The 27,293-nt window shown below is 35.5% G+C and overlaps 6 protein-coding genes across 10 annotated transcripts; 5 read left to right on the forward strand and 1 right to left on the reverse strand.

The window, feature by feature from the left end:
- The first annotated feature begins 427 nt into the window (after nucleotides 1-427).
- LOC140046426 (uncharacterized) lies at nucleotides 428-2,929 on the forward strand. The gene is made up of 2 exons (XM_072091071.1): nucleotides 428-615; nucleotides 1,772-2,929. Exons 1-2 carry the CDS (start codon nucleotides 481-483, stop codon nucleotides 2,420-2,422), a joined length of 786 nt encoding a protein of 261 aa, XP_071947172.1. The 5' UTR covers nucleotides 428-480; the 3' UTR covers nucleotides 2,423-2,929.
- A 3,294-nt stretch (nucleotides 2,930-6,223) lies between these two features.
- On the forward strand, nucleotides 6,224-7,622 carry LOC140047826 (uncharacterized). Its single transcript, XM_072092859.1, has 2 exons — nucleotides 6,224-6,319; nucleotides 6,801-7,622. Exons 1-2 carry the CDS (start codon nucleotides 6,224-6,226, stop codon nucleotides 7,170-7,172), a joined length of 468 nt encoding a protein of 155 aa, XP_071948960.1. The 3' UTR covers nucleotides 7,173-7,622.
- A 509-nt stretch (nucleotides 7,623-8,131) lies between these two features.
- LOC140046427 (uncharacterized) lies at nucleotides 8,132-9,848 on the forward strand. The gene is made up of 2 exons (XM_072091072.1): nucleotides 8,132-8,314; nucleotides 8,668-9,848. The coding sequence occupies exons 1-2, from the start codon at nucleotides 8,195-8,197 to the stop codon at nucleotides 9,250-9,252; spliced, it is 705 nt and encodes a 234-aa protein (XP_071947173.1). The 5' UTR covers nucleotides 8,132-8,194; the 3' UTR covers nucleotides 9,253-9,848.
- A 683-nt stretch (nucleotides 9,849-10,531) lies between these two features.
- On the forward strand, nucleotides 10,532-12,403 carry LOC140046428 (uncharacterized). Its single transcript, XM_072091073.1, has 2 exons — nucleotides 10,532-10,692; nucleotides 11,338-12,403. The coding sequence occupies exons 1-2, from the start codon at nucleotides 10,558-10,560 to the stop codon at nucleotides 11,872-11,874; spliced, it is 672 nt and encodes a 223-aa protein (XP_071947174.1). The 5' UTR covers nucleotides 10,532-10,557; the 3' UTR covers nucleotides 11,875-12,403.
- Nucleotides 12,404-14,820: 2,417 nt separating this feature from the next.
- On the reverse strand, nucleotides 14,821-20,376 carry LOC140047369 (uncharacterized). 4 transcript variants are annotated; one of them, XM_072092357.1, is made up of 5 exons: nucleotides 20,253-20,376; nucleotides 17,632-18,033; nucleotides 16,989-17,125; nucleotides 16,626-16,752; nucleotides 14,821-16,077 (listed from the first exon to the last, which is right to left on the reverse strand). In XM_072092357.1, the coding sequence occupies exons 2-5, from the start codon at nucleotides 17,903-17,905 to the stop codon at nucleotides 15,536-15,538; spliced, it is 1,080 nt and encodes a 359-aa protein (XP_071948458.1). In that variant the 5' UTR covers nucleotides 17,906-18,033; nucleotides 20,253-20,376; the 3' UTR covers nucleotides 14,821-15,535. The 4 variants fall into 4 exon arrangements, with proteins under 4 accessions (XP_071948458.1, XP_071948455.1, XP_071948456.1 ...); XM_072092354.1 differs by having other exon boundaries at nucleotides 16,521-16,752; XM_072092355.1 differs by having other exon boundaries at nucleotides 16,521-16,752; nucleotides 20,266-20,332.
- Nucleotides 20,377-20,420: 44 nt separating this feature from the next.
- LOC140047368 (transcription termination factor 3, mitochondrial-like) lies at nucleotides 20,421-27,095 on the forward strand. 2 transcript variants are annotated; one of them, XM_072092352.1, is made up of 6 exons: nucleotides 20,421-20,446; nucleotides 24,077-24,830; nucleotides 25,020-25,112; nucleotides 25,457-25,577; nucleotides 25,984-26,108; nucleotides 26,565-27,095. In XM_072092352.1, exons 2-6 carry the CDS (start codon nucleotides 24,084-24,086, stop codon nucleotides 26,715-26,717), a joined length of 1,239 nt encoding a protein of 412 aa, XP_071948453.1. In that variant the 5' UTR covers nucleotides 20,421-20,446; nucleotides 24,077-24,083; the 3' UTR covers nucleotides 26,718-27,095. The 2 variants fall into 2 exon arrangements, with proteins under 2 accessions (XP_071948453.1, XP_071948454.1); XM_072092353.1 differs by lacking the exon at nucleotides 20,421-20,446 and having other exon boundaries at nucleotides 23,996-24,830.
- Nucleotides 27,096-27,293: the final 198 nt, after the last annotated feature.

The raw sequence follows: 27,293 nt of genomic DNA on the forward strand, positions 1-27,293 counted from the left end.
CTTTTATATAAGTAAAACCTCTGCGTGGACATTAAATCGTTTGTACTATAAGTCTGATTTACTTCAGAAGGTCAGATGTATAATTGTAGTAAAGTTTGACAAAACGAATTATTGATAGAAGAAATCCATTTAAAGTTCAGTCTTCCCTGATAGTACTAATCCAGACCTACTTTTATATAAGTAAAACCTCTGCGTGAACATTAAATCTGTTGTACTATAAGTCTGATTTACTTCAGAAGGTCAGAGGTATAATTGTAGTAAAGTTTGACAAAACGAATTATTGAAAGAAGAAATCCATTTAAACAAAGGCGTGTGATTTCCATTGTTAAACCCTCCTACGTCGCCGAACTATTAAAAGAAAAAATCTAGTACACGTCTTTCACGCATTGTGTGTTCTGCTTGTTGAACCGTACAGTTGACAATCAAAGTCACAGAAGTCAAATTTAGGCTTAAAGCAAATCAGTTGATTTTGTCTTCGGAATGATCGCAATCATGGCTGTGTTAAGGAGAATCGTCGCAGATCTTGTCATTTTAAACGTTGTTTTACTTAGTTTATCGTCGTGCTGTGTCGGTCGTGTAATCAACACTAGAGATGTTGCAGGCGATCAGCTTTTGGTGAGTTTTTCACATGACATGTTTTAAAATTTGTATAAGAATAGTAATAACTAATAGCATAGAGATATAGTGAACTATAATATCTCTATTCTAATAATAAAACAATAAGAAGGAGTGTCCAAACCTTGAAATAACGATAAAACATACCATTTCTAAAATGAAACTTGGTAGAAATATGTAAAAATAGTCCACAATGTATTTAAATATTACAAAAAACATTTGAGAATTTTTGTTTTGCTTAAACATAGTGATTATAGTCTGGTATTACTTTGGAACACCAGACGTTCGTTTTAATGATAGGGCATAGACAGGAGCAGGTTGTATCACCTAGGATAATATCAGACGTTCGTTTTAATGATAGGGCATAGACAGGAGCAGGTTGTATCACCTAGGATAATATCAGACGTTCGTTTTAATGATAGGGCATAGACAGGAGCAGGTTGTATCACCTAGGATAATATCAGACGTTCGTTTTAATGATAGGGCATAGACAGGAGCAGGTTGTATCACCTAGGATAATATCAGACGTTCGTTTTAATGATAGGGCATAGACAGGAGCAGGTTGTATCACCTAGGATAATATCAGACGTTCGTTTTAATGATAGGGCATAGACAGGAGCAGGTTGTATCACCTAGGATAATATCAGACGTTCGTTTTAATGATAGGGCATAGACAGGAGCAGGTTGTATCACCTAGGATAATATCAGACGTTCGTTTTAATGATAGGGCATAGACAGGAGCAGGTTGTATCACCTAGGATAATATCAGACGTTCGTTTTAATGATAGGGCATAGACAGGAGCAGGTTGTATCACCTAGGATAATATTGAAAGTTGCTAAAGCTGCTCTGTCTACACTATCAAACTAGTTTGTTTGACAAAAAAGTTTGATGTGCCCATGGTAGTGGTATTCCAAAATATGGTAGTGATATGACATCACCATGTCCATATATGGGGAATCACATTTTTCTGTCACATAAAGTTTAATAAAGTGGAGACAGAGCTTAAGGACGTGGATTTATAGAATAATTGAAAATCGAATAATTTTCTTTTGTTTGTTACATGCCTATAGTTCCAGCAACGCATTTAAAACATTAAAGGGACGTATAAAATTAACATTTTTTAATTTTTTTTTTCGATTTTTTATTCTGTTACAGGAACGTGAACTTGACGACTTTAAGGTAAAATGGCTACTTGATAAATTAATGTCGCTCGTCAGCAACGAAGAAAACGTAGAAATAACCACTGTTGAAAGCATTCAAACTACAGCGCCATCGACAACCACTGCCCAAAAACCAGTTGACAACACCGTGTATATCCAGCACATTGTCAATTGCTACAAATCATATCGATTTATTACTGAACAAGGTCTAAGTGAACGTGATAACATCTACAACATTGTAAACGTCCAATGTATGGCAGATCCCACCGTGGAACGATTTGTCAAAGTTTTAACCGCTTATTATACTTACAAACTCAATAAGGACATTGGGTATAGCGATTACGCTGTGGTGGAGTGGCTGTTTAGCATTTTTGATGAAGACACCGAAGACAACCAGATAAACACTGACGTTTATCAAGAAGAGGTAAAGACAACAGCTGCACAACCAACAATAGAACCAACTTCTGAGAATACCACTACCAGAAAGGTTGAACCTACAACCCTGAAACAAGAAACAACTGAAGAGCAAGATGCCAATGTGCCAACTACATCCTACCCCCTAAATGAAGAGAACAATGGCGAAGACTTAGTACGAGAGTTACAGCTTGAACGTATACTAAATATATTAAAAAAACAAAGGGGTTAAACTTACGGCACTACCATTGATTATTTTTATTTTTTAAATCATTGTTTAGTTATAAAACCAGAAAACGAGGCCTAAATATTATAAATTGATGGGTACTTATGTGAACTAATATAATTATAAAACTAACTATAAATACAATATTTTTCTGTTGTTTGGCTAGTAACTGATTTGTTTAAAACGTGATTTTGTTTTGATACAAATTCAAACCATACTCAGAAAAAATTCTATATAATTGGATAGCATTGGATGAAAATAAAGTAAACGTTCTTTATAGCATTGTTTTTGTTTTCAATCGATTGCTTTCCACTTTCGTTTTAAGATGCATTTACATTAGACCGTTTTCTATACGCGTCCATCATAGTAATGATGGACGCGTATAGAAAACGGTCTAATGATTGTAATTTACAAGAGCTGGACTTTAATGGTGGTAAATCGCTAAACGTACTTCTAATGGATTTGATAAATAAAGAACCGGACGCCATCTACATTTGGTGCCGTTCCTTTTTATTCGTCTGTTAGAATATCCCGTCTTATTTACCATATCCACAGGTGGAAACATATGCAAATTAAGTCATTGACCACGGGTCACAACACTAATGCTGAAATGCAGATAGTAAAATGTAGAAAGTAGACATGCGCAGAATGAAGAGTTCTTCCTTGAGATCGCACATTTTTCTATTACAAAATCACCTAAATTGTATATAGGCCTAGACCTATTCTTATTGGATAAAACATACCAAAGATCTTCATATTTCTAGACAGAATGTTTGCATATTGAGCATGCGCACTGATCGTGTATACAGGCCTTATAAGCAAAACAAAACATTTTTGTTCGGCCAATCTTCTATTTTACTGGGAAAAATATCGCGTATGTGTGTCGATAAGTTCTTCGAGTAACATTACAGTAGCTCTTTTGTACAATATAGTTAATTGACTTAATTGCAGGAAGTTATAATAGACATTATTATAAAATACATTTATGAATACCATCGCGTGATTGCAAGGTCTGTTGACACCAAGGAGGGGCCTATATAGGCCTAATAACTGACGGCAAGACAGTTTTTAGTTGCTTTTGCGCCGTTTAGCTAAAAGGAGAGAGACATGATGGTCAGTATTCAAGAGAGTCGTTGCTGATCTTGTTATTTTGAACATTGTCTTGCTGAGTTTATCGTCTTGCTGTGTCGCTCGTGTTGTCGTCACTAGAGATGCTGACAATGATGGTGACTTTGAGGTAATGTTTTATTTATTACATTTCAAGAATATTTAGGTTTTACCTTTAAAGATTGGATGTTATTAAACAACATAAATTATTATATATCGTAAGAATTGATGCACATCACGTTTACATGAAGCCCGGACTTACCCGGGTAAGTTAGTTTTTTACCTGTCAAAGTAAGTGATAAGTGTGCCAATGAAACCAACTTACCCGTGTATAATAACTAAGTATGAACGGGCCGTGTTAATTTGCGCCTGCGTATTAGCAAAGAAAAAAAAGAACTTAATTCTAATGATAAAATATAATCTTTATAGGATCGTGAACTTGTCATGGCTGTAAAAGAGCTTTATGCCGAACTGATGGAAAAAAGAAACGGCATACAGACCACTACAGTGTCCATTCCAACAACCACTTCCAAGCAGCAGCAGCAACCTGGTACAAACCTGTATATCCAGCACATTGTCAACTGCTACAAATATTACCAATTTGTTACTGAACAAGGTCTAAGTGAACGTGACGACATCTACAACATTGTAAACGTTCAGTGTATGGCAGACCCGAAAGTGGCTCGCCTTGTCAAACTTATGACCGATTACAGATTCAAAGAAAATGATGAAATTGCAGGCAACCAAGAGGAAAAGCTTTCGAAGAGGTAAAAATACAAAGAATATCCGGAAATATTTCCCGACTAGTAGCAACGTAGCCCGTATTTCATTGTTGTTACTTGTGATTTCCATTATTCCGTTATTCACGGTATATTGTACTCAGTTTGTACTGTTTTTGGCTTCTTTAAATTTTTTTCAGTTCGTTTAAGACGAATGTTTTGTAGACTTTAAAATGTCTTTTGTAAATTACCCTTTGATAATATTACTTGAACTTAGACCGTAAGTCTGCAGTGACACATCTCCAGTTGTTTCTACCGGTCCTCCATCTCTTTCTGCACTGTCCTCCGCCATATTGTTTTGGACCGTCCGACACTTCTTTTGTCTTTGTCTTTCATTGCTGTCAAACAATAAATTGGTTTTCATTCTTATCACAAGCCAATCCATTTCCATTTTTTGATCTAACAATAAATTGGTTTTCATTCTTATCACAAGCCAATCCATTTCCATCTTTTGATCTTTGTCTCTTTGCTTATCTATCCCTAAAACCAGGACAATTTGTCAACTAAAACTCGCTCATTTCCGCCATCATGTAAACATTTTCATAGTTATAATGTCTCGCTATTTTAGAATTCACTGATTTATTCATTTATTGTGAAAGTAAGATTGAGAAAATCTGCTAGACTAAAAAGGCACCTCAACCGACACTCGAACGCATGACAAGGGGTTACCATCCGTAAAACCACTGGGGATGATGCATAAATAAATGCTTTTTTATTTATTTTAGCAAAGCATGTTTTAATACAACTGTTTTATTGTATTTGGGAGATGCAGATAAATATACCTAGTATAATTGATGTAGATATTTTTTGTCAATCTTTATTTAATATTTACTTCAAAAGTTGTGCCGAGACTCTAAAATTAGATTCTTAAAAATCAGAACGTAACGGTAATAAAATAGACATGCGCAGAATGAAGGTGTGCAAAGGTTAGATGTTTTTGAAATTTGCGATGCGCTACATCGTTTCATATCCTATAGGTAAGCGGAAATTTTCTTAAATAAGAGACTTTGGCTCAAAGAAGGGTGGAGCATTGTCACAAGTTCGCAGAGTATCTCCCCAAAATTAAACAAACTGCTGATTTAATCCCACCGACAAAATTACCCAGCTAGCGTCTAAAACATCCAGATTTACTAATAGCCCTATACCCTACTTCATCAAATTATTACATTCTTAATTTTTTCCCCTGCGAGCTTGCGACTACTCTTTCCTTCTTTGTTTTTTATATATATATATAAATATATTTTTATTATGACATGTATTTTTACACGCAATTTGGCTCTTACCCACGAGTTGTAATTATGGTCGATTTTTTATATTTGAAATAAAAGTGAAATAACTATTGAGAGCGCTATGTCAACAAATACGAACCAAGCGTAAATGTTAATAATGATGACGCTGTGCAATGACAGTAATTCGTTCAGTGGGTTAAAGTCACGTGATACCACTAGAGCAAATTGTGTCAAATGTCGTAACTCTTTATATATCGGCTCTGAATTCGTTATGCATAGATAATTTATATAAACGGTTACGTAATGTAGGCCTCTACGGTATAAAATACGGTGTAAACGTGTACCCGTTGTTCACTGTTGATGCGGATAGGGCCAGATGATGATGCACCATCGTTGTTATAACTAAAGTAGGCCTATACATGAATTAACTTGTACGTGAGAATACTGAACGACATAACAATGCTAACGTTTTTTTCTTTGCGCGAAGGTTAAACGTAATACGCCCATTGTAGAATTTGACAAATGACATAAAAATGTAGAAATAATTACTCTATTAGGCTGGCACCCAACCGAATCATAGAGATAATTAAATAAATACTTGTCATTTATTGTGCTAAGCTTGTTCAACAATGAAAGTTATTGAAATCGAATTTTAAAAATCAGTTTACTTTGTCTCCTGAATGATCGTGATCATGGCTGTGCTTTTATACGTTGTTTTACTAAGTTTATCGTCGTGCTGTGTCGGTCGTGTAATCAACACTAGAGATGCAGTTGCTGAAGAATTTAATGTAAGTTTGTTTGTGTTTTGTTTTGTAAATTACACTATAGTATTACTATAACGTACCTATCCTCTTCGGGCCTCGTAGCCCATAAGTCTGTAGTGACACATCACAGTTGGTTCTATCGTCGCCAATTTGCTTTGCTACCGTATCTCTCCCCGCACCCCACCCCCTCTTTCTCTTTCTCTTTCTTCTGCCTTCTGATTTTCATTTCATTGTTTCAAACAATGAATATTGGTCTCATCACAAGCCAATCCATTTCCATGTTTTAATCTTTGTCTCATTGTTTATTCTTTTCATGTTGGTGGTTTTTAGTATGTAGGCTTAGGCCTATTGTCCTTAGATATAACATAATGACCAACTTATTTTAAGTATCATCTGTAGACATTTGAATACTAGTGCATCACGTTTCTGATTATCATGTTCGTTGGTTTTTCATGTCACAACTCCATATAGCTTTGATAATATTAAAAATATTGTCACTTTATAGGAACGTGAACTTGACATGGTGGTGAAAGAGCTCTATGCCAAATTGATGGAAAAAAGAAACGGCATACAGACCACTACATTGTCCATTCCAACAACCACATCAAAGCAGCAGCAGCAACCTGGTACAGACCTGTATATCCAGCACATTGTCAACTGCTACAAATATTACCAAATTGTTACTGAACAAGGTCTAAATGAACGTGATGACATCTACAACATTGTAAACGCTCAATGCATGACAGACCCGGAAGTGGCACGAATTGTCAAACTCTTAACCACTTACAGATTATCAGAAAATGTTCAAAGTGGTAAAGGCCATAATTTTTCGAAAAGGAAGATGTCGGACGATTTTTCCACGTGGCTACCGCCATGACCTTTTCTCAACGGTTACAAACGGAGCCCAACGCTCCTACAATTTCGTGACTTCTGCGGTTAACCTCTTCTGTGATTTTTTCCCATTTTATAGCCTATGCACACTGTTTTGTTAAGTAGTCTTAAATAGTGTAATTTGTAGACAGAAGACGGTGATTCAACTTCAAATGGGTAAAAATGTTGGCACATTTGACGTTTCATACGTATAATACGATATTTCTAGCTGAATCATGAGTGTAGTTTAGTGCCACTGGAATATACTAAACATAAAAAATAGAATAACTACAGACTTGGTTCAAGTTTATCTATGTAATGTTACTTCATATTTCAAGTTTCTATTTAGGAAATGTTAAGGTTTTACATTGTAGTCTTAAAGCTTTCGTGAAAACAACTTTTAACTAGAAAATTGTTTCTCCTTTTTTAATACTTTTACTACTTTTATAATTGTATTTTTGTTTTATTTCTAATTAAAAGTTGCAAATAAAAATGGAAAAGGGTCATTGATGTGGATTTTCTTGTATGTGTGTGAAGTCCTTTATCTGCGAAACAGTGTTCATGAAAAGATGGAACATCTGATCTCTAGCGACAATCTGATCTCAAAGAAATTATGGAACATCGGATCTCTAACAATAATCAGATCGAAGCAGCCACGAAGAATCAAATCGAAGAAATTAAATGGTGGAAAATGGAATCTCGAGGTTTAACCATGAAACATTGGATCTCAAGAAAGCATGAAACATTTGATCTCAAAGAAACAATGAACATGGATCTCTAAGAACAATAATCGGATATTGAGAAAACACAATGAACACCTCACGCACTTACAAGGGTTCAAACATAGAATTTGACCAGCGAAACATTTCAATTGTTATACCCGCCTACGTCACTAATTACAAAGAAAGAAATAGAAATACATGTAGACCAAGTATTGTGATCTGTTTACTGAAGCGTTCAATTGACAATCAAAGTCAAATTTAGGCTTAAAGCAAATCAGTTGATTTTGTCTTCAGAAGGATCGTGATCATGGCTGTGTTAAGGAGAATCGTCGCAGATCTTGTCATTTTAAACGTTGTTTTATTAAGTTTATCGTCGTGCTGTGTCGGTCGTGTAATCAACACTAGAGATGTTGGTGAAGAGTTGGAGGTGAGTGAATTACATTACATGCAGTGTGTTTACTATTATAATATTGTTATTTGACCGCTGAGTAACACTGACACGATTAGAATAGTTATGCAAATCATCTGTAGTCATCCAATCGAAACTTGGTCCCGCTCCATTTTTTTGATAATTTTCATATTATATACCTTTTCCACGTTTAAGCCTACTATAATCCGATTGCGCCTTATCGGTATGAGACGCCCTAACATAGGGAGGAAGCCGTTAACTTATGTGCCTGTTACTATACTCTGCTATGTATTATTTTGTTTTGTCATAAACGTAAAAAGATAGATAGATTTAATAAATTAAATAATTATTATGCCATATCATTTTCATAGGATCGTGAACTTTTCATGGCTGTAAAGGAGCTCTATGCTGAACTGATGGATGACAGCAACGCCATACAGGCCACTACAGTGTCCATTCCAACAACCACATCCAAGCAGCAGCAGCAGCAACCTGATACAGACCTGTATATCCAGCACATTGTTAACTGCTACAAATCTTATCAATTTGTTACTGAACAAGGTCTAAATGAACGTGATGACATCTATAACATTGTAAACGTTCAGTGTATGATGGACCCAGCAGTGGCACGCCTTGTCAAACTCTTAACCGCGTATTTTTATTATGAAAACATTGATGTGCCAGGCAGTGACAGTAGTAGCAGTGAGGAAGACAGTTATAGCAGTGAGGAAGACAGTAGCAGCGAGGAAGAGAGTAGGAGCGAGGAAGAGAGTAGGAGCGAGGAAGAGATACGGACAACAGTTGCACCAACTACGACATCAAACTCAATGACGACTCGTCGACAGAAAACCTCTGAATCGCCCTTGGATGAAGAAAACAATGATGACGATGCAGTGCGTGAATTGCTCCTTGAGCGAATACTAATGATGATAAATAAAAAACACATAAGAGGGTGAAAGGGGTTTTTTTCATAATGGTATTTATATATATAACATGGCAGTCCGAAGGCTACATTGCGAAATATATTAGAATTATTTTAGTTTTAAAACTCTTGTTTAAATTACTGGACCATAAAAATAAACTCTGGACAGAAGAGACACACAAAGGCACAAAAGGACAACAACATCTAGGTAGAGTTAATTTGGTATTCAGCCTAGTTTTATCAGAATTAGTCCTTGAGGGAGAGAGAAGAGAATTTAATTTAGATTGTTGGGAAAGAAGGGTTTTATTTTGTTGGTAAAACCTGGTCGTATAATTACAAGTCAACATAAGAAAACATTTAAAGGGTATTTGGGGTCTACTAACTGTAAACGTCATTTTAGACACTGACAATACCCATTGCTTTCATTTTAATAGAAATTAAAATGTCATCAATATTATTTGGCCTTTTCAGATTGAAGCTGCTTGCCGATCTAAGTCGGTTTTATGGGCACAATTTTGTGAAAAGAACCAATTTCACCGGTTAACTAAGCCTAAACGCATGCATCGTTTGTCTTTTAAACTCATTATTGAAAAAACCTTATCTTAATAAAATACAATGAATAATTGAGAATACTAGTGGTTATTAATGTTTTTCTTAATTCAAAAAAATTTACCCATATTTGTGTAAAGCGTGGTACCCACTAGAACGCGACGTATCGACGCAAAGTGCTTTATTGCGTAATCACAAGTGGGAACCGACGACGCAACAATGCCACAAACATAGCAGGTTTGCTTTCATGCAGGCGGGGGAAAACACAATGATTAGAAGGGCATTTTCTTACGTTGCGTCTCTAGTGGAAACCAAGCATAATTGTTGTTTATGTTGACATCAAGAGTGTGCAGTAGGCTGCGCCACGTATATGTGGTTCTGAAAGGAGGATTGATGGGTTTCTCAACGTTTTCATCAATGGATTAAGGGCATCAAAATACTTTAATCATCCTCAGGAGTGAAATATACAATAGTGGTGTACCGAAAAAACTTATAAGATCAACTTATTGATTTCGCCATACACAGCTTAAACAATATATTGTTCTTTAAAAAATCTCTGACACAGCATCTGAACCATGGTGTCATGATCCAACGCACTTTTACGAAGGTCAAACATCGCATTTGAAACATCGAAACATTCTATTGTCAAGCCCCCTTACGTCACCAATTACAAAGAAAGAAATAAAAATACCTGTCGAACACATATTGTGTGATTTGCTTACTGAACCGTTCAATTGACAATCAAAGTCAAATTTTAGTTGAAAATAAATCAGTTGATTTTGTCTTCGGAATGATCGCGATCATGGCTGTGCTTAGGAGAATCGTCGCAGATCTTGTCATTTTAAACGTTGTTTTACTTAGTTTATCGTCGTGCTGTGTCGGTCGTGTAATCAACACTAGAGATGTTGGTGAAGAGCTACTACAGGTGAGTTTTAATGTATTTTAAGAAAGTTTAGTGGTTGTACTCTTGCTGAGTAACAACTCACGTAGTCAGAATAGTTATGCAAATTAGTCACTCACTTTTGTAAAGTATTCTTTGTTCCATGATTGTTAAGCTTACACTATCCGATCATTGTGCGCTTTCAGTCTGCAACACGACCTGTTGTGATGGCGTGATATTGCCATGAAAAAATAAGCTAGACAATCTACAATAGTTTATCGTTTTGCCATTCTGAAAAAAAATAACCTAAAGCATTTCTCAATGGTATTACATCATACATACAGTACCAAATGTATACCTTTTAAATAATATTAATAATTTAGTATATCATCTTAACTGTATGCGCTTTGCCAGAATATTTTCAGTAGGAATTTATTTTTAGACTAAAGATAATATGAATATAGATATTCTGTACATTTATTCTGATGGTCTACGTATTTGATAAATAATACTATTTATACTTTTTCTTCTATTTTGTTAATCATGTATTTTTTAGCACATATTAACAAATTCATTTTTCTTGGTTTTCTTCTAAATTAATAACTACCGTATTTCTGAATGCGGCAGATCACTATTTTATAACGATTTAATTTTTAATTGAATAAATAAGATGAAATATAATCTTTATAGAAACGTGAACTTGACATGGTGGTAAAAGAGCTCTATGCCGAACTGATGGAAGAAAGCAACGACATACAGACCACTGCAGTGTCCATTCCAACAACCACTTCCAAACAGCAACAGCAGCAACCTGATGCAGACCTGTATATCCAGCACATTGTCTACTGCTACAAATCTTATCAATTTGTTACTGAACAAGGTCTAAGTGAACGTGACGACATCTACAACATTGTAAACGTTCAATGTATGGCAGACCCGGAAGTGGCACGTCTTGTCAAACTCCTAACCGTGTATTACTTATATGACAACACGTTTTTCTTCGATGAAAACAGTGGCGGTGAATACGGAGAATCAAACATAATCGAAGAAGATATATCGACTACAGCTGAACCACCAACGACTACCAACAAAGTTGCCGTTACGACCCAATCGCCTTTAGATGAGGACGAAAACGACGACGAGGAAGCCGTGAGTGAATTACTCCTTGAGAGAATAATGATGATAATGAAGAAACAACGACCAGGCGAGGACCTTGGTCGGGGGTAAACTGAAGATGATTAGGCCTACCGGATTTTAGATGTTTTCATTGATTGAATTGAAATATATATTTATACTGGGTAACCTCTTCAGTCAAAGACTTTTTCTCCAAGTGGGCCCAGTTGGTGATCAGTGGCTGTGATGTACTAATACACCGGGGTAACCCCCTACTCGTCTCGAAAGATGTACTAGGTTCTTTAAAGTGTACACGAGCTAGATGTGTACACTGGACCTACGGTTTATAGTCCTTATCCGAGAAGACTGGTTCTACCACCAGAACCATGGAGTAAGTGAGCCTCGAACCCTTTTTGCCGATGTTATGGCTCCGTAATTACGGTTCCACTGTCTTAACCGCTCGGCCACTCACTCACATTATCATTATGAGGGTATTTGGGGGCTTCTAACTAATTTTGAATTATTACTGTCGACATTATAAGTGTTCCTTGTTAAAAAATCTAATAACAATTTACTTTACTTGAGAATACCATTAATATGATATTGTTAAAGGGGTTTCTTTATAAATAAATATTCAATCAATATTTGTGTTCCATAATGTGTGTTTACTTTTGTTGGCGAAACCAAGTCAATATTTCCTTGTTGAGCACGAGTTTTAGCATATCGCTCGTGTGTGGAAGCTGTGACAGGGAATCGGCGATGACGGTGACGTAACGCCTCGTCGTGTAGTGCGTGTGGAACATCAGAATATTTATCAATACAACACACAGCGGGACATTCAACGAATTGTATTCAAAATACGTACGTATGCGCGATATAATTTTGAAACACTTTGTATTGAGTAAAATATAGTTTCAGTTTATTGTTTGTTTGGCAAAAATAAGCATTCAACGATAGATTAAATCAATGGTGGATTAGGTGAAATTTTCAGTAAACGAGAGTCTTAGAGCAGGGAGTTGTATAACAATAACATAATTTGTTTTACAACTCCCTAATTAGAGCGAGTCTGTACCTGTTTAACCATGGTTTAACATGCAAATGTATATAAAAGTTATTCTATAGCAGTCTGTGACATTATGACAATACTATATAGGCCTACTGCCTCATTTCGATACTGCGATACCAGGCATACTTACAATATAGGCTTTTAAAATCACATAATTTTACATAATAATATATAGATATACAGTAGCAGTCAATGATGCATAGCAATATAATATACTGCAATACCAAATACAATACAATTGGCTTTTAAAATCGTCTAATTTCATATAATAGTTGTGATATAAAAGTCAGTGACGTATGGCCATATAATACGCCTCCTTTCGACTGCTAATACCAAAAAAGGAATATTTTAACATAATCTAAAATGTAAGGTTAAAGCTTCACCCACATCAAACACCACCTGACTTAGGTTATTGATTCTTTGTTACCTTTTTAGTTTCAGCTACATGATTTCTGGTCCTTGTAGTTGTTTATTAGAGCAAGTCGTATCTGTTCAGAAACTACTATTCGAAAACCATAGACGCAACATTCTCAGTTTGTTGATAGTAGCACACTGAATATTTAATAGTTTTTACAGTGTGATTACACCAGGAATAGACACAGTAACAATACTCACTTTAAACCCCATTTATAATCTCTCAACAAATTTTTGCTGGAACTTATGAGGATGCAAAAAAATAAATTATGTTAAAAATTAATCAGTTAATTTGTTTTGGATCATGCTGGTACACTAGAAAGTTTTGGCTGTCATATAGTTACTTTAAACATTGGTAACTGAAATGCTGTTTAATTTAGGGAAAGATAGCAAACGTATCTAAAAGATACAAAAACATCAGATATAGCTATCGACGATAAGTAGATCAACATACATTTTTCTTACAAAAAAAAACGAACAAAAATTCAAAAGGATTTATTTTTATTATAGGATAACCATTTATGCTGATCATAATAATAATTAATAAGAACAATACAATCGTATATTTACAATATTATGATTGCGCTTTTTAATGATGACGTCATCTGATTGGACCGCATAAATGGTTATCAAAGGTTCTAGGTTGGAAAATGTTTCGATTTCTTTTCTGTAGAAAAATGCGCATTATACTAGGCCTACTAATTATCATTGATCGTTATTTTCCTAGCAGGGAGTTTTTAGTTATCAACTCCCTGGACCACCCTTTACACATCCGCAGAATAAATGTATGCAGTGGCTATGTATTTTCAAAAGAAGAAAATGATAAAGTGTGACCAATCGGAAATTTCGAACTTCTGTACTGTCTACTGAAAAAAAAAATCGCGTGTGAGCGTTAATAATCAAATTAGCGAATATATTAACTCTTTTGTTAAGTTAATTATAGAAAGCCAGACAACATTATTGTAAAATATACTTGATGAATACCATCACGTGTTATTGTAATGTCTTAATTGGTTATTTCAAGTAAATTTCAAAGCAACATTTATTTACTCCTTTCATATACAAAATTGATTTCAATGAACCATATATTTAAACACAATTTAAAAAGAAGGTACAAGTCCAGAAAGATGAAAAACATATCCTGTGGAGGGCATACCTCCTAATTATAAGTGTATACTCAGTTTGTACTGCTGCTTTTGGTAATTTGATTTATTTTAAGTTTCTATTAAAACATTTAACGGTTGAAAGGGTTGAACTGAAAAGATGCAAATAAATAAAATCAACTATTGTTGATGCAATATACGTTGTTTTGTTTATTGTAATTTTGTTTGTAGTCAATCTATATTTATTCATAGAGATATTATAGTGAATATCTCTATGATTTATTTAACCAGAACAAAATGAGGCTTCTTCCCTCATTTAACCGTTGCGGTTACATCTGCAAAAGTTGTGCGCGACACGAGCACTGCCGAACGCCTTTTTGGTGACAAACTATTCACCGACCGGACATTTCTCCGACCCGTCATTTCGTCGACAGGACATTTCGCCGACAGGAAATTCCACCGACAAGACATTCCACCGACAGGATGTAATGTTTATATCAATTTATTGTATCCGTTTATTATAGATCGTTATCGTCCAGGTTGTCGCAACCCTGTCTACACTATCAAACTGTATTATGTGGTAATTGACATTATGATGTCATATCACTACCATATTTGGGCACATCACACTTTTTTGTCAAACTAGTTTGATAGTGTAGACAGAACTGTAAAGTGTGTCAGGTTATGGTTTGCCTTGCTTTTACTTATATTTGGCAATAAGCATTTAATGCTTTCATTAAATAAGTGCATTAGGTATTACTTTTAGGTAGAATATCTCTATTTTGCGCTATACAAATTTAAAAGCATTAACCATGATTAGAACTAGTTGCGCATACTTACCACACAAACTCAATAGGCTTATTCACAATAAGTTTTTAAATCCTACGTCAATTATCAGTGCATTAGGTGAAATTTTGCCAAAACATTATCAGTACGATTATTTTGTTAGAGCGAGTCACTTATTTATCACGCAAACTTAATAGACCTATTCACAATAAGTTTTAAAAACCTACGACTTTCGTAGTTTTATAGCCTCAATCAATGATGTATGTCAATGCATAATTATAGACCTATTTTATTGCAACATACAATATCAGACAGCATGTCAGGTGTCTACAAGGCCTTCAAGCTGCACCTTTATGATTAAAATACAATAGGCTTTTGAAATCTTTTATTAACAAAACTATAAAAGCTAGCTAGGTATGTCTTCTATCAATTTGTTCAGTCCTTGACTAAGTGCATTGACTTGTTTCAAAATCTGTTCACTATCTTTATGCAATCTTTCGCCAAATTTCTGCTGAAACTTATCTGGATGCCAGAATCGAAGTTGAGTTAAAACAAATTTTTTTAAAGACTTGGTTTCGACTCCGCATTGCAACACTTCTAGCATTCCAGTTACATCTGACCTCTGACCCGGCCACGGAATATCCTCATATTGTAACACTTTTGAATCATCGTTATTATTGTTGAAAAAATGTTCCGATATTAATAAATACTCTTCTTTATTTCTTTTCAGCTTCATCGCAGCTTTTTCTTTTTGTTTCTCTAAATATTTCTCATGATCTTTTTGGAGTTTGCGTAATAATTTATCATTGTTTGTGGATTTTTCTTTGGTTTTCTTTGATTTTTGCCGCGAGTGTTTCTGATGATCTTGTTTTGTGTGATATTCAGAAGACATTCTTTCAGCCCATTCGTCATACGTTTCGTTCTGGCAGTGATTTTGCCCATTAAAACCTGAAAAAATGGAAATAATTTTTATTGCAGTTTATTTTATACAGATACTGTACTTGTAATGTAACATTTTAATATAAAAAATTGAGAAAAGCACAATATATAATACATTTCATATATCAAACAAGGGAATGTTTTAACTTAATCTAAAATTGAAGGTTAAAGTGCATTTAAATAAATAAATTACAAATTTTAAAGCATACTGAAAACTAAAGATTACCGTACAGTATTATACTGTACAACATTCATCAATCACCACCAAAAGTGTATTTCATGTAAAAATGTTGATGGCGCTCTTTCAATTTCCAACCTATTCAAAAGTTGGTACTGTATTTCAGATTTAATATTAATATTTTAGATGCATCAATACATACACAGTCTTGCACTACATAACAAGGCCATATACATGGCTGCGGTCGTATGCGCAAATTTGAGTTAGTGTTTACCGATCAACCGACCAACATATTGAGCTGTAAAGTCGCGTAACATTGTCTTTAATGAGCATGTATTCAAGTAAAATATTGTTAATGACGTCACAGTTGTCAACATACTTGTCCAGTATCTGTCATCGTTCATTTGCATATGCTCATATGCATATTCATCAGCCAGTTTGTCATTCCAATCCCGATTGAAATCTTGCTCCTCATTTTGCCATGATGCACCTTGCGAACTTGAAGCCTGAAATGGGAAATGTATTTTTGTTTAAATACCCTCTCTTTTACAGCGAACCCCTTGATCTAAAACGAAAACACTCCCATTAAACACCACTTAGGCTTAGGATCTGTCTACACCATCAAACAACATGTGATGAAAATGTGCTGTCATATCACTACCATGTTTGGGCACATCACACTTTTTTGTCACATAGAGTTTGATAATGTAGACAGGGCTTTAGGTTGTTGATTCTTTGTTACCTTTTTACTTTCAGCTACATGACTCCTTGCTCTTGTGAGTAGTAATGCGGGCGTTACACCTAAACCATTTCGTTGCTTTTGCATGATTTCATCGGAGGTGGCATTGAGAAGTAATGATTCCACTAAGTCATTCAGCACTATGTATAATTTTAAAAAACACTTTTAAAGAAGAATAAAATCGGATAAACAAAAATATTTAAAACACAAATTTACATAAAAATACTGAAGTCAACAAGATCTGTTAGTTATTACTACAGTAGACCACCTTAAGGGGACACTTTCAGGACAAGTGTCCCCTTAATGGGGTTGGTCATATTAATAATATATTGCCCCTTGTTCATTTTTAGTGTTCCCTTAATAGGGGTTTCCCCTGAATATCGGGTATCTCAAAGGAGTGTACTCAATTTAACATTTTTTTTTATCAGCAGAAAAAGAAATATAGTACCACTCAATATATGCTGACAAATTCACTACTTTTTTTTTTCAAACTGAATCAATCAATCTTTGATCATATTGGAGCGAGCTTGGGAGGCGAGTGGGATGGAAACAAATGTAATAGTAATTATGATATATATAAAACATTATAAAGCATATTTCTTGTATTGTTACTTATAAATGTTATACTCAATAAAATAAAACGCACAATTATTATCGCCCTCTAGGACACGATTCAGAGCCAGATGAATCGGAGTGTTGTCATCTTTATCCAGACAATTTGCACTGCAACCTGCTCGCAACAATGCCCTAGCAACAGCATCTTCGCCATGGTAACATGCTAGATGTAGGAGAGTACGCCCACTGCCAGTTTTCACATCATTAATGCTCTTTCCTTCCTTTTTCCACTTTTTAAGACATCGCTTAACTTTGTGTAATGCTCCGTTCTTTACACACTGAATAAGTTTATCTCTATCTTTCATTATTTAATATTTGTTCAATTCAATTGATTTTATCAATGATTTTGGTAGAAAAAAACATGTGCTTTTCTTCCAATTCAATACTCTTCTGTTGGTGGATGGATGATATAGCGAATCCTTTTTCTTCATATCTGTAGAAATCAAATATACATTTGAGTGAATTTAGTCTAGGATTGCAAGTATTTTTAAAGATTATTTTGTCCTTCCAAAGTGATCATTGAGAGTGTAACACAAGAAACCGATTTGGGGATTTTAATAGAATTGAATTTTTCGGGTCATACTACAAAAGTTGCTAGATCTGCAAATATGATGCTGGGAATGATATGTAGGTCCTTCAAATATCTTGATAGTTCTAGTTACATGTATCTGTATAAAGCTATGGTTAGACCCAAGATGGAATATGGAGGTAGCTCATGGATCCCACTATATCAAAAAGATAAAGACAGACTGGAGAAAGTTCAACAGAGATCAACAAGGCTGGTGTCCGAATTAAGACACAAACCATACGAAGAGAGGTTGAAGGCTTTGGACCTACCTACTTTAGTATTTAGAAAGAAAAGGGCTGATGTATTACAAACATTTAAAATATTTAATAAGTATGAGAAAATAAATGATGAGAAGCTCTTTGCAAAATCTAATTATAAACAAACTAGAGGACACAGTTTCAAAGTCTCTAAACCCAAGATAAAATTAAACGTTAGAAAGAGTGCATATTCGGTAAGAGTGGTAGATGATTGGAACTCATTACCCAGTCATGTAGTAGAGGCACAATCGGTCAATGAGTTCAAATCGGGCATTGCTAAATATTGGTCTGACTACCACATCAAGTTTCGCCCGTACGTTAATGAAGATTTTGCAGTTGACGATGGAGGGACAAATGAGCTAGTTCTCAATGTCCGAAGTTCAAGGTAAATTCAATAAGCAAATTAATACAGTAGAACAAAGTACGTCTTTTTCTCATTCCCTCTTCCTACTTTACTATCATTATACCTCCCTGCTTCTACATTACAGCTCTACATTACTACTTTACTAGCCTGCACTCCAGGACTACTCTAGCTAGCTATTTTAGTAGATTATATTCCAGGCCTATTATATATTTTAGGAAGGTAGGTATAGGCTACCTACTAACTACTACCTAGGCCCTAGCCCAGTAGTAGTAGGAAGGCTAAAGCGTGGTTCCCACTAGCGACGCAACGCAAGGACGTAACGCAACGCAAGTGAATTGACCAATCACAAGCGATGGCTTATTCGCTTGTGATTGCTAACTGTCTATAACTTCGCTTGTCATTGGTTAAAACGCTTGCGTTCCGTTTACGTTCTTGCGTTACGTTCTAGTGGGAACCACGCTTTCTAAAGCTTGGTTCCCACTAGAACGTAACGCAAGGACGTAAACGCAACGTAAGCGTGTTGAACAATGACAAGCGAAGTTATAGACAGTTAAAGCCCCATTCCCTACGTTTTTTAGATCTAATTTAAGATCACAAACTATATTTAATGTAAAAATAATACTATATGGTCCTATTGCGATAACTTTTTTCGTCTTTAAACGGTTAAAAATGTGAAAAATAAATCGATTTTAATAATTATAGCGGCCCGCTATAAATCCCAAAATGCATTGCGCGCGGATTGATATTTTTGTTTTTCACCTGTAATTCGCCCACTTTTCGATCGATCGTGAAGCAAAAACAAATGGAAGACTCCTAACTTTTCAGCAAAAATACCGGGTGTTCCCCAATTTGTATCAACGGAGTCTGGCAAAAATAGAAAGACAATTAATGCAGCAACTATACAACGTCAGGCTAGGTATATAGCTAGCGTACGATGTTCGTACGTTACCGATGTTTACCAGCTAGGCCTACAAAACTAAGCCTAGCTAGGCTAGGCCTGAGACCGTCCACGAGAGTTCGATCGCCGCGAGCTACTTAGGTAGTGCATTGTTTCTCACTTTTTATCATAATTTACCATAAAACGTACATTTAAGACAAGGAATGACATGGTTTAATGTTTTTAAAGTGATATATATGTATTATTTTCCAAAAAACGTCCAAAATTGCAGGGAAGGGGTCTTTAAGTTAGCAATCAAAAGTGAATAAGCCATCGCTTGTGATTGGTCAACTCACTTGCGTTGCGTTACGTCCTTGCCTTGCGTCTCTAGTGGGAACTAGCGCCGCGGCCTAGTCGTCTAGGTACTCAGTTAGTAGGCCTATAGCCTACTACACTAGACTATAGACTGGTCTATAGCATAGACCTCCTAGCTAGCCTAGCTAGGGATTAGTGACTGTATATAACCTAGTGACATAGTCTAAATAAATAAAACTGTGGGTTTCATGTTTTGCTGTGGTCGACATACTCCACTAAATAACCAATCTCGTCGCCGTCTATCGTAAATTGATTGATTTTTAATTGTCATCGTCAATTTTCGACGACCCGTCGTTTTTGTTTTGTTCGCACACGCGCCACCAAGTTTTCGTTTCAATCTGGGATAGAGGGCAGTATTTATTATTTTTTACAGAGAGGGAAAAAAGGACACATGTTATCAAAGATGTTTGTTATTTTTTAGCCTAAAATTTGGTTTTGGTTATTAGTTCAGGTTTTTTTAACCTTGCGATATTATTATAATAATCTACAGTAATTAAACAACTGCTGTAGGACTCAACAATTTAACATAAACTGTTTTACCAGACAGGTCTACACACAGACACAGCACAGACAGTACTGTATTGTATTAAATTATTACTATTAGTTTACTAGCTAGGCCGCCTAGCCTTTTTGACTTATTATATAGAGGCTTAGGCTAGCTAGGCCTACTAACTAACTGGGTAGTAACAAAGTGCGAGGCAGCGAGGCACGCGAGGCAGGGAAGGCATGCGAGGCAAGTCAGAAATTTATGCGAGGCATCGTTTTACCATCATCAAAAAATGCGAGGCATCATTTTATCATTTCTCAAAATTGCAAGGCAGGAAATCACCGAAATTGAAGTAGCCTAGGCCTAGGCCCCGCTAGGCTAGTTTCCTTTTGCACCTGCCTTGTACGTATTTTAACCAACTTTATCTTGAATACCACAGCTTAGAATTAGTAGGCCTACTTTAATAAAGAAAAATCACATAAAAGTAACAATAAATCCATTAAATTGGTGATTTTACAGACGTTTTTCTCGCATTTCGCACACTCAATGTTCAATATTTTGGTTTCTATGGAACGCCAAAAGAGCAAAATTAATTAGAGGGCTAAAAACTCTGTGGAATCCATTTATATTTAACGCATTATTTGGTGAAAATCAAGTACAATTTCAATAGATTTTGTCACTGTCAGTAAGGAAAAATGTTACTGTTGATAATGTACACGGTTTCGTTAACCTTTTAAAGAATAAAATAGAAAAATTCATCATAATATCCTTAGTAGGATGTCCTAGGTCTAGACTAGGTAGTGATGTTGATTTAGGATCGATTATTATTCTTTGAAAACAGAACAGTATCAGCAGTAACATATTACAACATTTTTATTGACAAATTAACAAATATATTGAAATAAAACGTGTTTTTCACCAATAAATGCATGATAAATTGACGCATTCCACTGAGTTTTAGTCCTCTATTATCGTTGCTCTTTTGGCGCTCTAGAAACAAAAATATTGAACATTGAATTAGTGAAATTCGCGAACAGTGTGCGAGAAACACGCCTGTAAAATCATTAATTTAAGGATTTATTTGTTACTTTTTATGTGATTCTTTCATTAAAGTACTCATGAGGTATACTTCTAAAGGTGTGGTATTCACACGATAAAGTTAGTGATTTATCAAATTTGGAGTAAAAATACAAGCGAAGGAAACTAGCGCCAGGTTTATTAGTACGTACATGGACAACAATAAATAAAAATCGTTCGTAATGTACCTAGCTTACTAAAACAGGAATAGTGTATCATTATTAAATATTACACCAATTATTATTTTATCAAAATTGATTAAATTATTTTCTACATAGGCCTCTTATCTAGGTTAGGGCTAAGCATATTAGCTAAAGTTTAATTTTAGGCCTAGTATTACAAGTCTTTTTTCACACGCGCTCCAGAATTCTGTCGCAATTTTTTTCTTTGCGGCATGTTATTGGATCGGCATATCAGTTACCTTTTATTCACCGCCAGTTATTGAACTTGTCCTGGCAATCGCTGTTCACCTTATTTGCGAGAGAGGTACACGTGTTGTTCCTAGAGAATGGAATGTCAACAATGTCTTTGGCACGCCGCTCAGAGAGAAGTCTGTGCGTTGCTGCTGAAACCACGTGCTATAGGAGGGGAATGCACCACAATCCTCTGAGCTGAGGGCTGAATCATTCCGCTACCTGCTAAATAGTAAAGAGGGATTTTCCATCTCTCGGGTCTACCGGATCTAGGCACAGGGGTGTGACAAAATATTATTTTCACTCTGCAATGTTCGAGAGACATGTGAGTGAACACGCTCGAAATGCCAACAAACATTGCAGTCATTTGATGAGTGTGTCGCTATAACAATTATTGTTTATCGAAAGTTGAAGACTGTCGTTCAGATTTTTGAACCGTAGTTTGGGCACTTTTGTAAAAGTAAAATTTGACACGATATGACTTGAATGAAAAAACAATCGTTACATAAAAATAAACAACATGATGAGTGTATACACGAATCTATTTAGATACGCTTGTATCGATTGATTATTAGGCCTATAATATAGCATAATAGCACGTTAAGATATGCCTCGCACCTTTTTGAAATTGTAAACTATATGCCTCGCATGCCTCGCACTTTTGGAAATGATAAAATGATGCCTCGCACAAATATTTGGCATGCCTCGCGTGCCTCGCTGCCTCGCACTTTGTCAACACTCTAACTAACTATACTACACTACTACTCTAGGCCTAGGGCCTGGATAGTGTGGTTTTGTGGGTTAGGTAGGCCCTACAAAAGCTACTTGACGAGAGTCATGACAGACAGAGGGAAGCTCTTCCCGGGCCATGTCTCTCCCGTCTCGTACATGTGAGAACAGTCATGCATAACTTAAACGAACATACAGGAGGCCAGTCCAAGTCCACAGTACCATTACCAGTGTTATTTACCAGGGAAGAGTGAAATTTACTCTTCTCTGGTGGTAATACTAATCTAGCTAGCCTTTTAGGCCTGCCTCTCACTGACTGAATTTGTATTCAATATTATATTTATATTATTATCAATTCATATATCAAATTTCTAGTCTCTGATTTAGCCTTTCTGTTTATATATCCGATTGGTCATGTTATGCGCGATTTGAACGATTTGCGCAATTTGAAATTGCGCAAAAAAAATCCTTGCGCAATTTGAATTGAAACATGTGTTTCAAATTGCGCAAGCAACATATTAAATTGCGCAAGGAATCTACAAATTGCGCAAGGTTTTTCGACAGATTGTGAAATCATGCACACCCATATTTTTATAGTAATTTCTAAGAATGATTCAAAATTAAAGATAAATATCGCATTTCCTTATTTTAGTAGAGCAAATATTGTTATAAGTTAGCATACCGTCGAAGAACCGACGAAGGAAAACGAAGCGGTGGTGTTCCACCAGGCGGGCGCGGCGCGGGCGGCCGGCTATACTACTCTAGCCTAGCTAGGGTCTGGACTACTGATACTGACTAGGTATCTATTAAAAACTTAAAAAGTGAGTATTAAACATTATCTTCATTGAAATGGTCTTATTTATAATAATAAAATACTAAATTTTAAACTCCTCTGCCTAGCCTAGCCATGTATGGGAAAATTTACAGTTCGTTTTCAAATTGCGCAAAGGTGTCATATTGCGCAAGAACTATCTTGCACAATTTACAAATTGTGCAGCGCAATTTAAAATTGCGCAAAGATTTTCTTGCGCAATTTGAAATTGCACAAGTTGATTGCGCAATTTGAAATTGCGCAAAAAAATCCTTGCGCAATTTTAAATTGCGCAAGGATTTTTTTGCGCAATTTCAAATTGCGCAAATCGTTCAAATCGCGCATAACAGTCATTTAAAATAGTAGACTCTAGTAGGTACAATATACCATGACGCAACTAAGTATACTCTGTATACTGTATACTACAAGATCTTTTATGTACAGTTTGTAAAGCGACCAGTCGAAAACACCTGCTAGAAAAGTCACTAAATGTGTTTTTTTTTATATTTTACCTGTAGTCCTTGAATGAAAATGGCGACAACAGGAGCATCCAGATGTCTTCAAGGGTTAATGCGAGTCATCTCTGTTAAGAATGTTTGTTATCCAAGACTTATAATTACTAACAATCATAAAAATTGTCAATATATGGCAGCAAACAGAACATGGTTTTCCACTTGTCAAATAAAAAATAATGGAATATCAGGGAATGAAACATATTTAATTAAAGATAAAATCAAAGAGGATACAGAAAATGTAGAGACATCAGAAATAAAGAAGGTTGACGATGGTGAAGATTTAAATAATAATTCACTACAACACGTAATGACCATAGATAAAATACAGCCATTTGACGACAACACATACGTGGATATTCTTGCGGAAACGGAGACACCAACGATTCTTGATTCGTACACCAAGCCATCTCTTCCTGCGCAAACATTTACGTTGCAGTCGTTTGTCCAGCAGTCCCCAACGCTTCAGAAACTGGTACACCTCGGGGTTGACCTTCACAAAATCCAGAAGAGACAAGATGCAGCTAATGCCATTCTCAAAATGGACTTCGACCGAGACATCAAAGATAAAATTGCATTTCTTTACAATGTTGGTGTTGCCAGTGACAATTTAGGCAATTTTATAACAAAGAATCCACATATTTTAAGTGACGAATTAAATTCTCTTGAAGTTAGAATCTCGTATCTTAATTCTAAGAAATTTTCCAAAGATTCTATATCGTTAATTGTCAACAGAGCTCCATATTTCTTAAGTTTTTCTGTAAGTTGAAATACTTTACGTTTTTCCATAAATTGAAATACTCTACGTTTTTCCATAAGTTGAGATACTTTAAGTTTAACCTAAGTTGAAATACTTTTTCTTTTTTAAGTTTTCTCTAGAAATATGTTCATGTGTTTTTGATAATGAACGAAAATAACAAAATTAAATTCTTTTTATTCCTCTGAATAGACAGAAAGAGTTGATAGAAAGCTTGGTTATTTCCAGAAGGAGTTTCACCTGACAGGCAATGAAGTTAGACACCTCGTAACCAAATGTCCACAGGTACAGTAACCAGGTTTGTTAGCAGTGACGTAACAGCTATGAGAGCACTCAGTGGTTAAACCCAGGGGCCCCAAAACTTATGCGGGCCCCTGAGCAGGGCCCAGAAGAAGAAAACATGTATTGTATGTCAAAAAAGGCTAAAAACGTTGTAGACCTCCAGTGTTAGAAGGGGCTTTAGGCATCTGCATAGAGAAGTCTAAGAAGTGGAACCCAACAAACTTGTCCTTGTAGCTGTTGATAGTTTCACCTTGTGATTAACCCCAACACATTTTACGCTCTTTTTTTATTAATGTACTAATATTTTGATTATTTCAATAAATGTAAATGTTTTCATTTACTTGTAGTTGGTAACTAACAAAATCTCTCGGATACAAGAAAACATGTATGTGATACATAATCTGCTTGGTTTTTCAAAGTCCGCAATGAAAGTAATGGTCCTCAAGTCACCCAAGTTGCTTCTTGCAGGTAATAGTGATTGCATGTATTTTGACTTGATAGCTGCATAGTCAGATAGTCATGCACTATGTAATAGAAAAAAAACTTAAAAGTGTTTGAATTAAGTAGTGGATTCTCTTCTAATGTGCTGGTTATATTGCTGATGAGATGTTGCTGTCCTGGGTATATAGCTGCCCTGGGTATATAACACCCTGGTTATATAGCTGCCCTGGGCATATAGCTTTCCTGGGTTATAACTGTCCTGGATATTTAGCTCCCCTGGTACAGTATATGTAGCTGCCCTAGTTATTTAACAGCCCAGTGTATATAGTTGCCGTGAGTATGGTATGCTTCTGGCCTGGATATAAAGTTGCCCTGGCAACGCCTGGCCATGGATTTATTCCTGCATGACCTTTTTGTGTTTCTTTTATTTCAGGTAAACAGAGTTTGATGAATACATTTGATTACATACATAATGAGATGGAAATACCTCATCAACTGTTCATTCATTTTCCTGCTGTATTAAGAACTCGTTTACTCAATGTTAAAGAAAGAGATCAGGTATGTTTTTAAATGTTAATTCGTATTAGGCCCTTCATGGACCCACGGTAGCCAGCCGTGCAGAGCCTACCAGATCAGCACACCGAGAGACGATCCCCTACTCTTTTCAAATATTATTTAACATGCACTCCCAGTGTCATTTATATATATTGCTTGATTTTATGACTTCAGTGATGAAAGTATTATGAACAGTACATTTCAATGTACAATAATTGCGCATTACATTTTTCAGTTAAATTTACAGTTTTAGTGATTTATAGCGCCATCTATTTTAGATTTTGGCCCAGTAAGTTTTTTTTTAGCAAGGCTGTATTTTTTGGTAATTATTTGTGTTGTCATAAGATCAGCTGAAAGAACTCTGTTTTCAATTGATGCTCTGGTTAGGCAGCATAACAATTTTTTTAGATCTAGTTAATCTATCATAATATTTTTCATTCTAATTTTTAATTTTCTCAGTATTTGCGAAACCTTGGCCTTGCACAATATGATCCGAAGATGCCAGGCTACATATCCTTACAGAAACTTGTGGAAGGATCAGATGAGTTATTCTGTCAAGAAATTGCTAAGTCATCAGTAGAAGATTTCAATGCTTTTCTAAAAACTATATAAATTATTTTCACTAAAGCAGGGGAAATTATTGAGGCATAGGTGTCATAAACCTGGCTATACGTGTGCTTAGCCCCATGGGCATATGGCCGAAACCTAATTTAACCCTTCCCTTAAAACTCGGATTCCAAATAAATTTATATTATTCCGGAAGTTATTCCAATTGAAGTTTAATCTGAAAAGAGAGCCAGATAGAAACTTTAAAAACAGGTTGTTAATATGGTCGGAGCACTGGTACACTTTGTATGTCTTGCTATCTGTGTGCATCAGGAGAATCGAATGTGGGGCTAGGCTTATCTGACAACTTTGGGTAATTTATGTCTTCTTTAATTACAAACATAGCAAGAGAGCTCTTTATGTTATGGTTCCCTGTCATTTGAGATTTTGCACTGGGTTACACCAGGAAGTTGTAAAATAATTACTCCCTGGTTACACCCTCCCCTCTCTAACTATGCATTGTCTCTAATGCAGATATAGCATTCCCAATATTAGATAAAAAAAACATAAAAAGATGGATTTCTTAAATTATCGTATTGTAACCTAGCTGGTGGTCTTCTTTCTCTACGTGGATGGGTCGAA

This window comes from Antedon mediterranea, chromosome 4 (assembly GCF_964355755.1).
Source record: "Antedon mediterranea chromosome 4, ecAntMedi1.1, whole genome shotgun sequence".
NCBI classification, from domain to species: Eukaryota; Metazoa; Echinodermata; class Crinoidea; order Comatulida; family Antedonidae; genus Antedon; species Antedon mediterranea.

What these genes read in the sequence shown, in the direction of transcription:
- LOC140047368 (XM_072092352.1), top strand. Translation starts at nt 24,084, where the DNA reads ATGAAAATGGCGACAACAGGAGCATCCAGATGTCTTCAAGGGTTAATG. An exon ending in CATATTTCTTAAGTTTTTCT is followed by an intron (nt 24,831 to 25,019) that starts GTAAGTTGAAAT and finishes TCCTCTGAATAG; the next exon opens with ACAGAAAGAGTTGATAGAAA. An exon ending in TCGTAACCAAATGTCCACAG is followed by an intron (nt 25,113 to 25,456) that starts GTACAGTAACCA and finishes ATTTACTTGTAG; the next exon opens with TTGGTAACTAACAAAATCTC.
- LOC140047826 (XM_072092859.1), top strand. Translation starts at nt 6,224, where the DNA reads ATGGCTGTGCTTTTATACGTTGTTTTACTAAGTTTATCGTCGTGCTGT. An exon ending in CAGTTGCTGAAGAATTTAAT is followed by an intron (nt 6,320 to 6,800) that starts GTAAGTTTGTTT and finishes GTCACTTTATAG; the next exon opens with GAACGTGAACTTGACATGGT.
- LOC140046426 (XM_072091071.1), top strand. Translation starts at nt 481, where the DNA reads ATGATCGCAATCATGGCTGTGTTAAGGAGAATCGTCGCAGATCTTGTC. An exon ending in TTGCAGGCGATCAGCTTTTG is followed by an intron (nt 616 to 1,771) that starts GTGAGTTTTTCA and finishes ATTCTGTTACAG; the next exon opens with GAACGTGAACTTGACGACTT.
- LOC140046427 (XM_072091072.1), top strand. Translation starts at nt 8,195, where the DNA reads ATGGCTGTGTTAAGGAGAATCGTCGCAGATCTTGTCATTTTAAACGTT. An exon ending in ATGTTGGTGAAGAGTTGGAG is followed by an intron (nt 8,315 to 8,667) that starts GTGAGTGAATTA and finishes TCATTTTCATAG; the next exon opens with GATCGTGAACTTTTCATGGC.
- LOC140047369 (XM_072092354.1), bottom strand. Translation starts at nt 17,905, where the DNA reads ATGAAAGATAGAGATAAACTTATTCAGTGTGTAAAGAACGGAGCATTA. An exon ending in ATGTAGCTGAAAGTAAAAAG is followed by an intron (nt 16,753 to 16,988) that starts GTAACAAAGAAT and finishes TTCCCATTTCAG; the next exon opens with GCTTCAAGTTCGCAAGGTGC. An exon ending in ATATGTTGGTCGGTTGATCG is followed by an intron (nt 16,078 to 16,520) that starts GTAAACACTAAC and finishes CCATTTTTTCAG; the next exon opens with GTTTTAATGGGCAAAATCAC.
- LOC140046428 (XM_072091073.1), top strand. Translation starts at nt 10,558, where the DNA reads ATGATCGCGATCATGGCTGTGCTTAGGAGAATCGTCGCAGATCTTGTC. An exon ending in TTGGTGAAGAGCTACTACAG is followed by an intron (nt 10,693 to 11,337) that starts GTGAGTTTTAAT and finishes TAATCTTTATAG; the next exon opens with AAACGTGAACTTGACATGGT.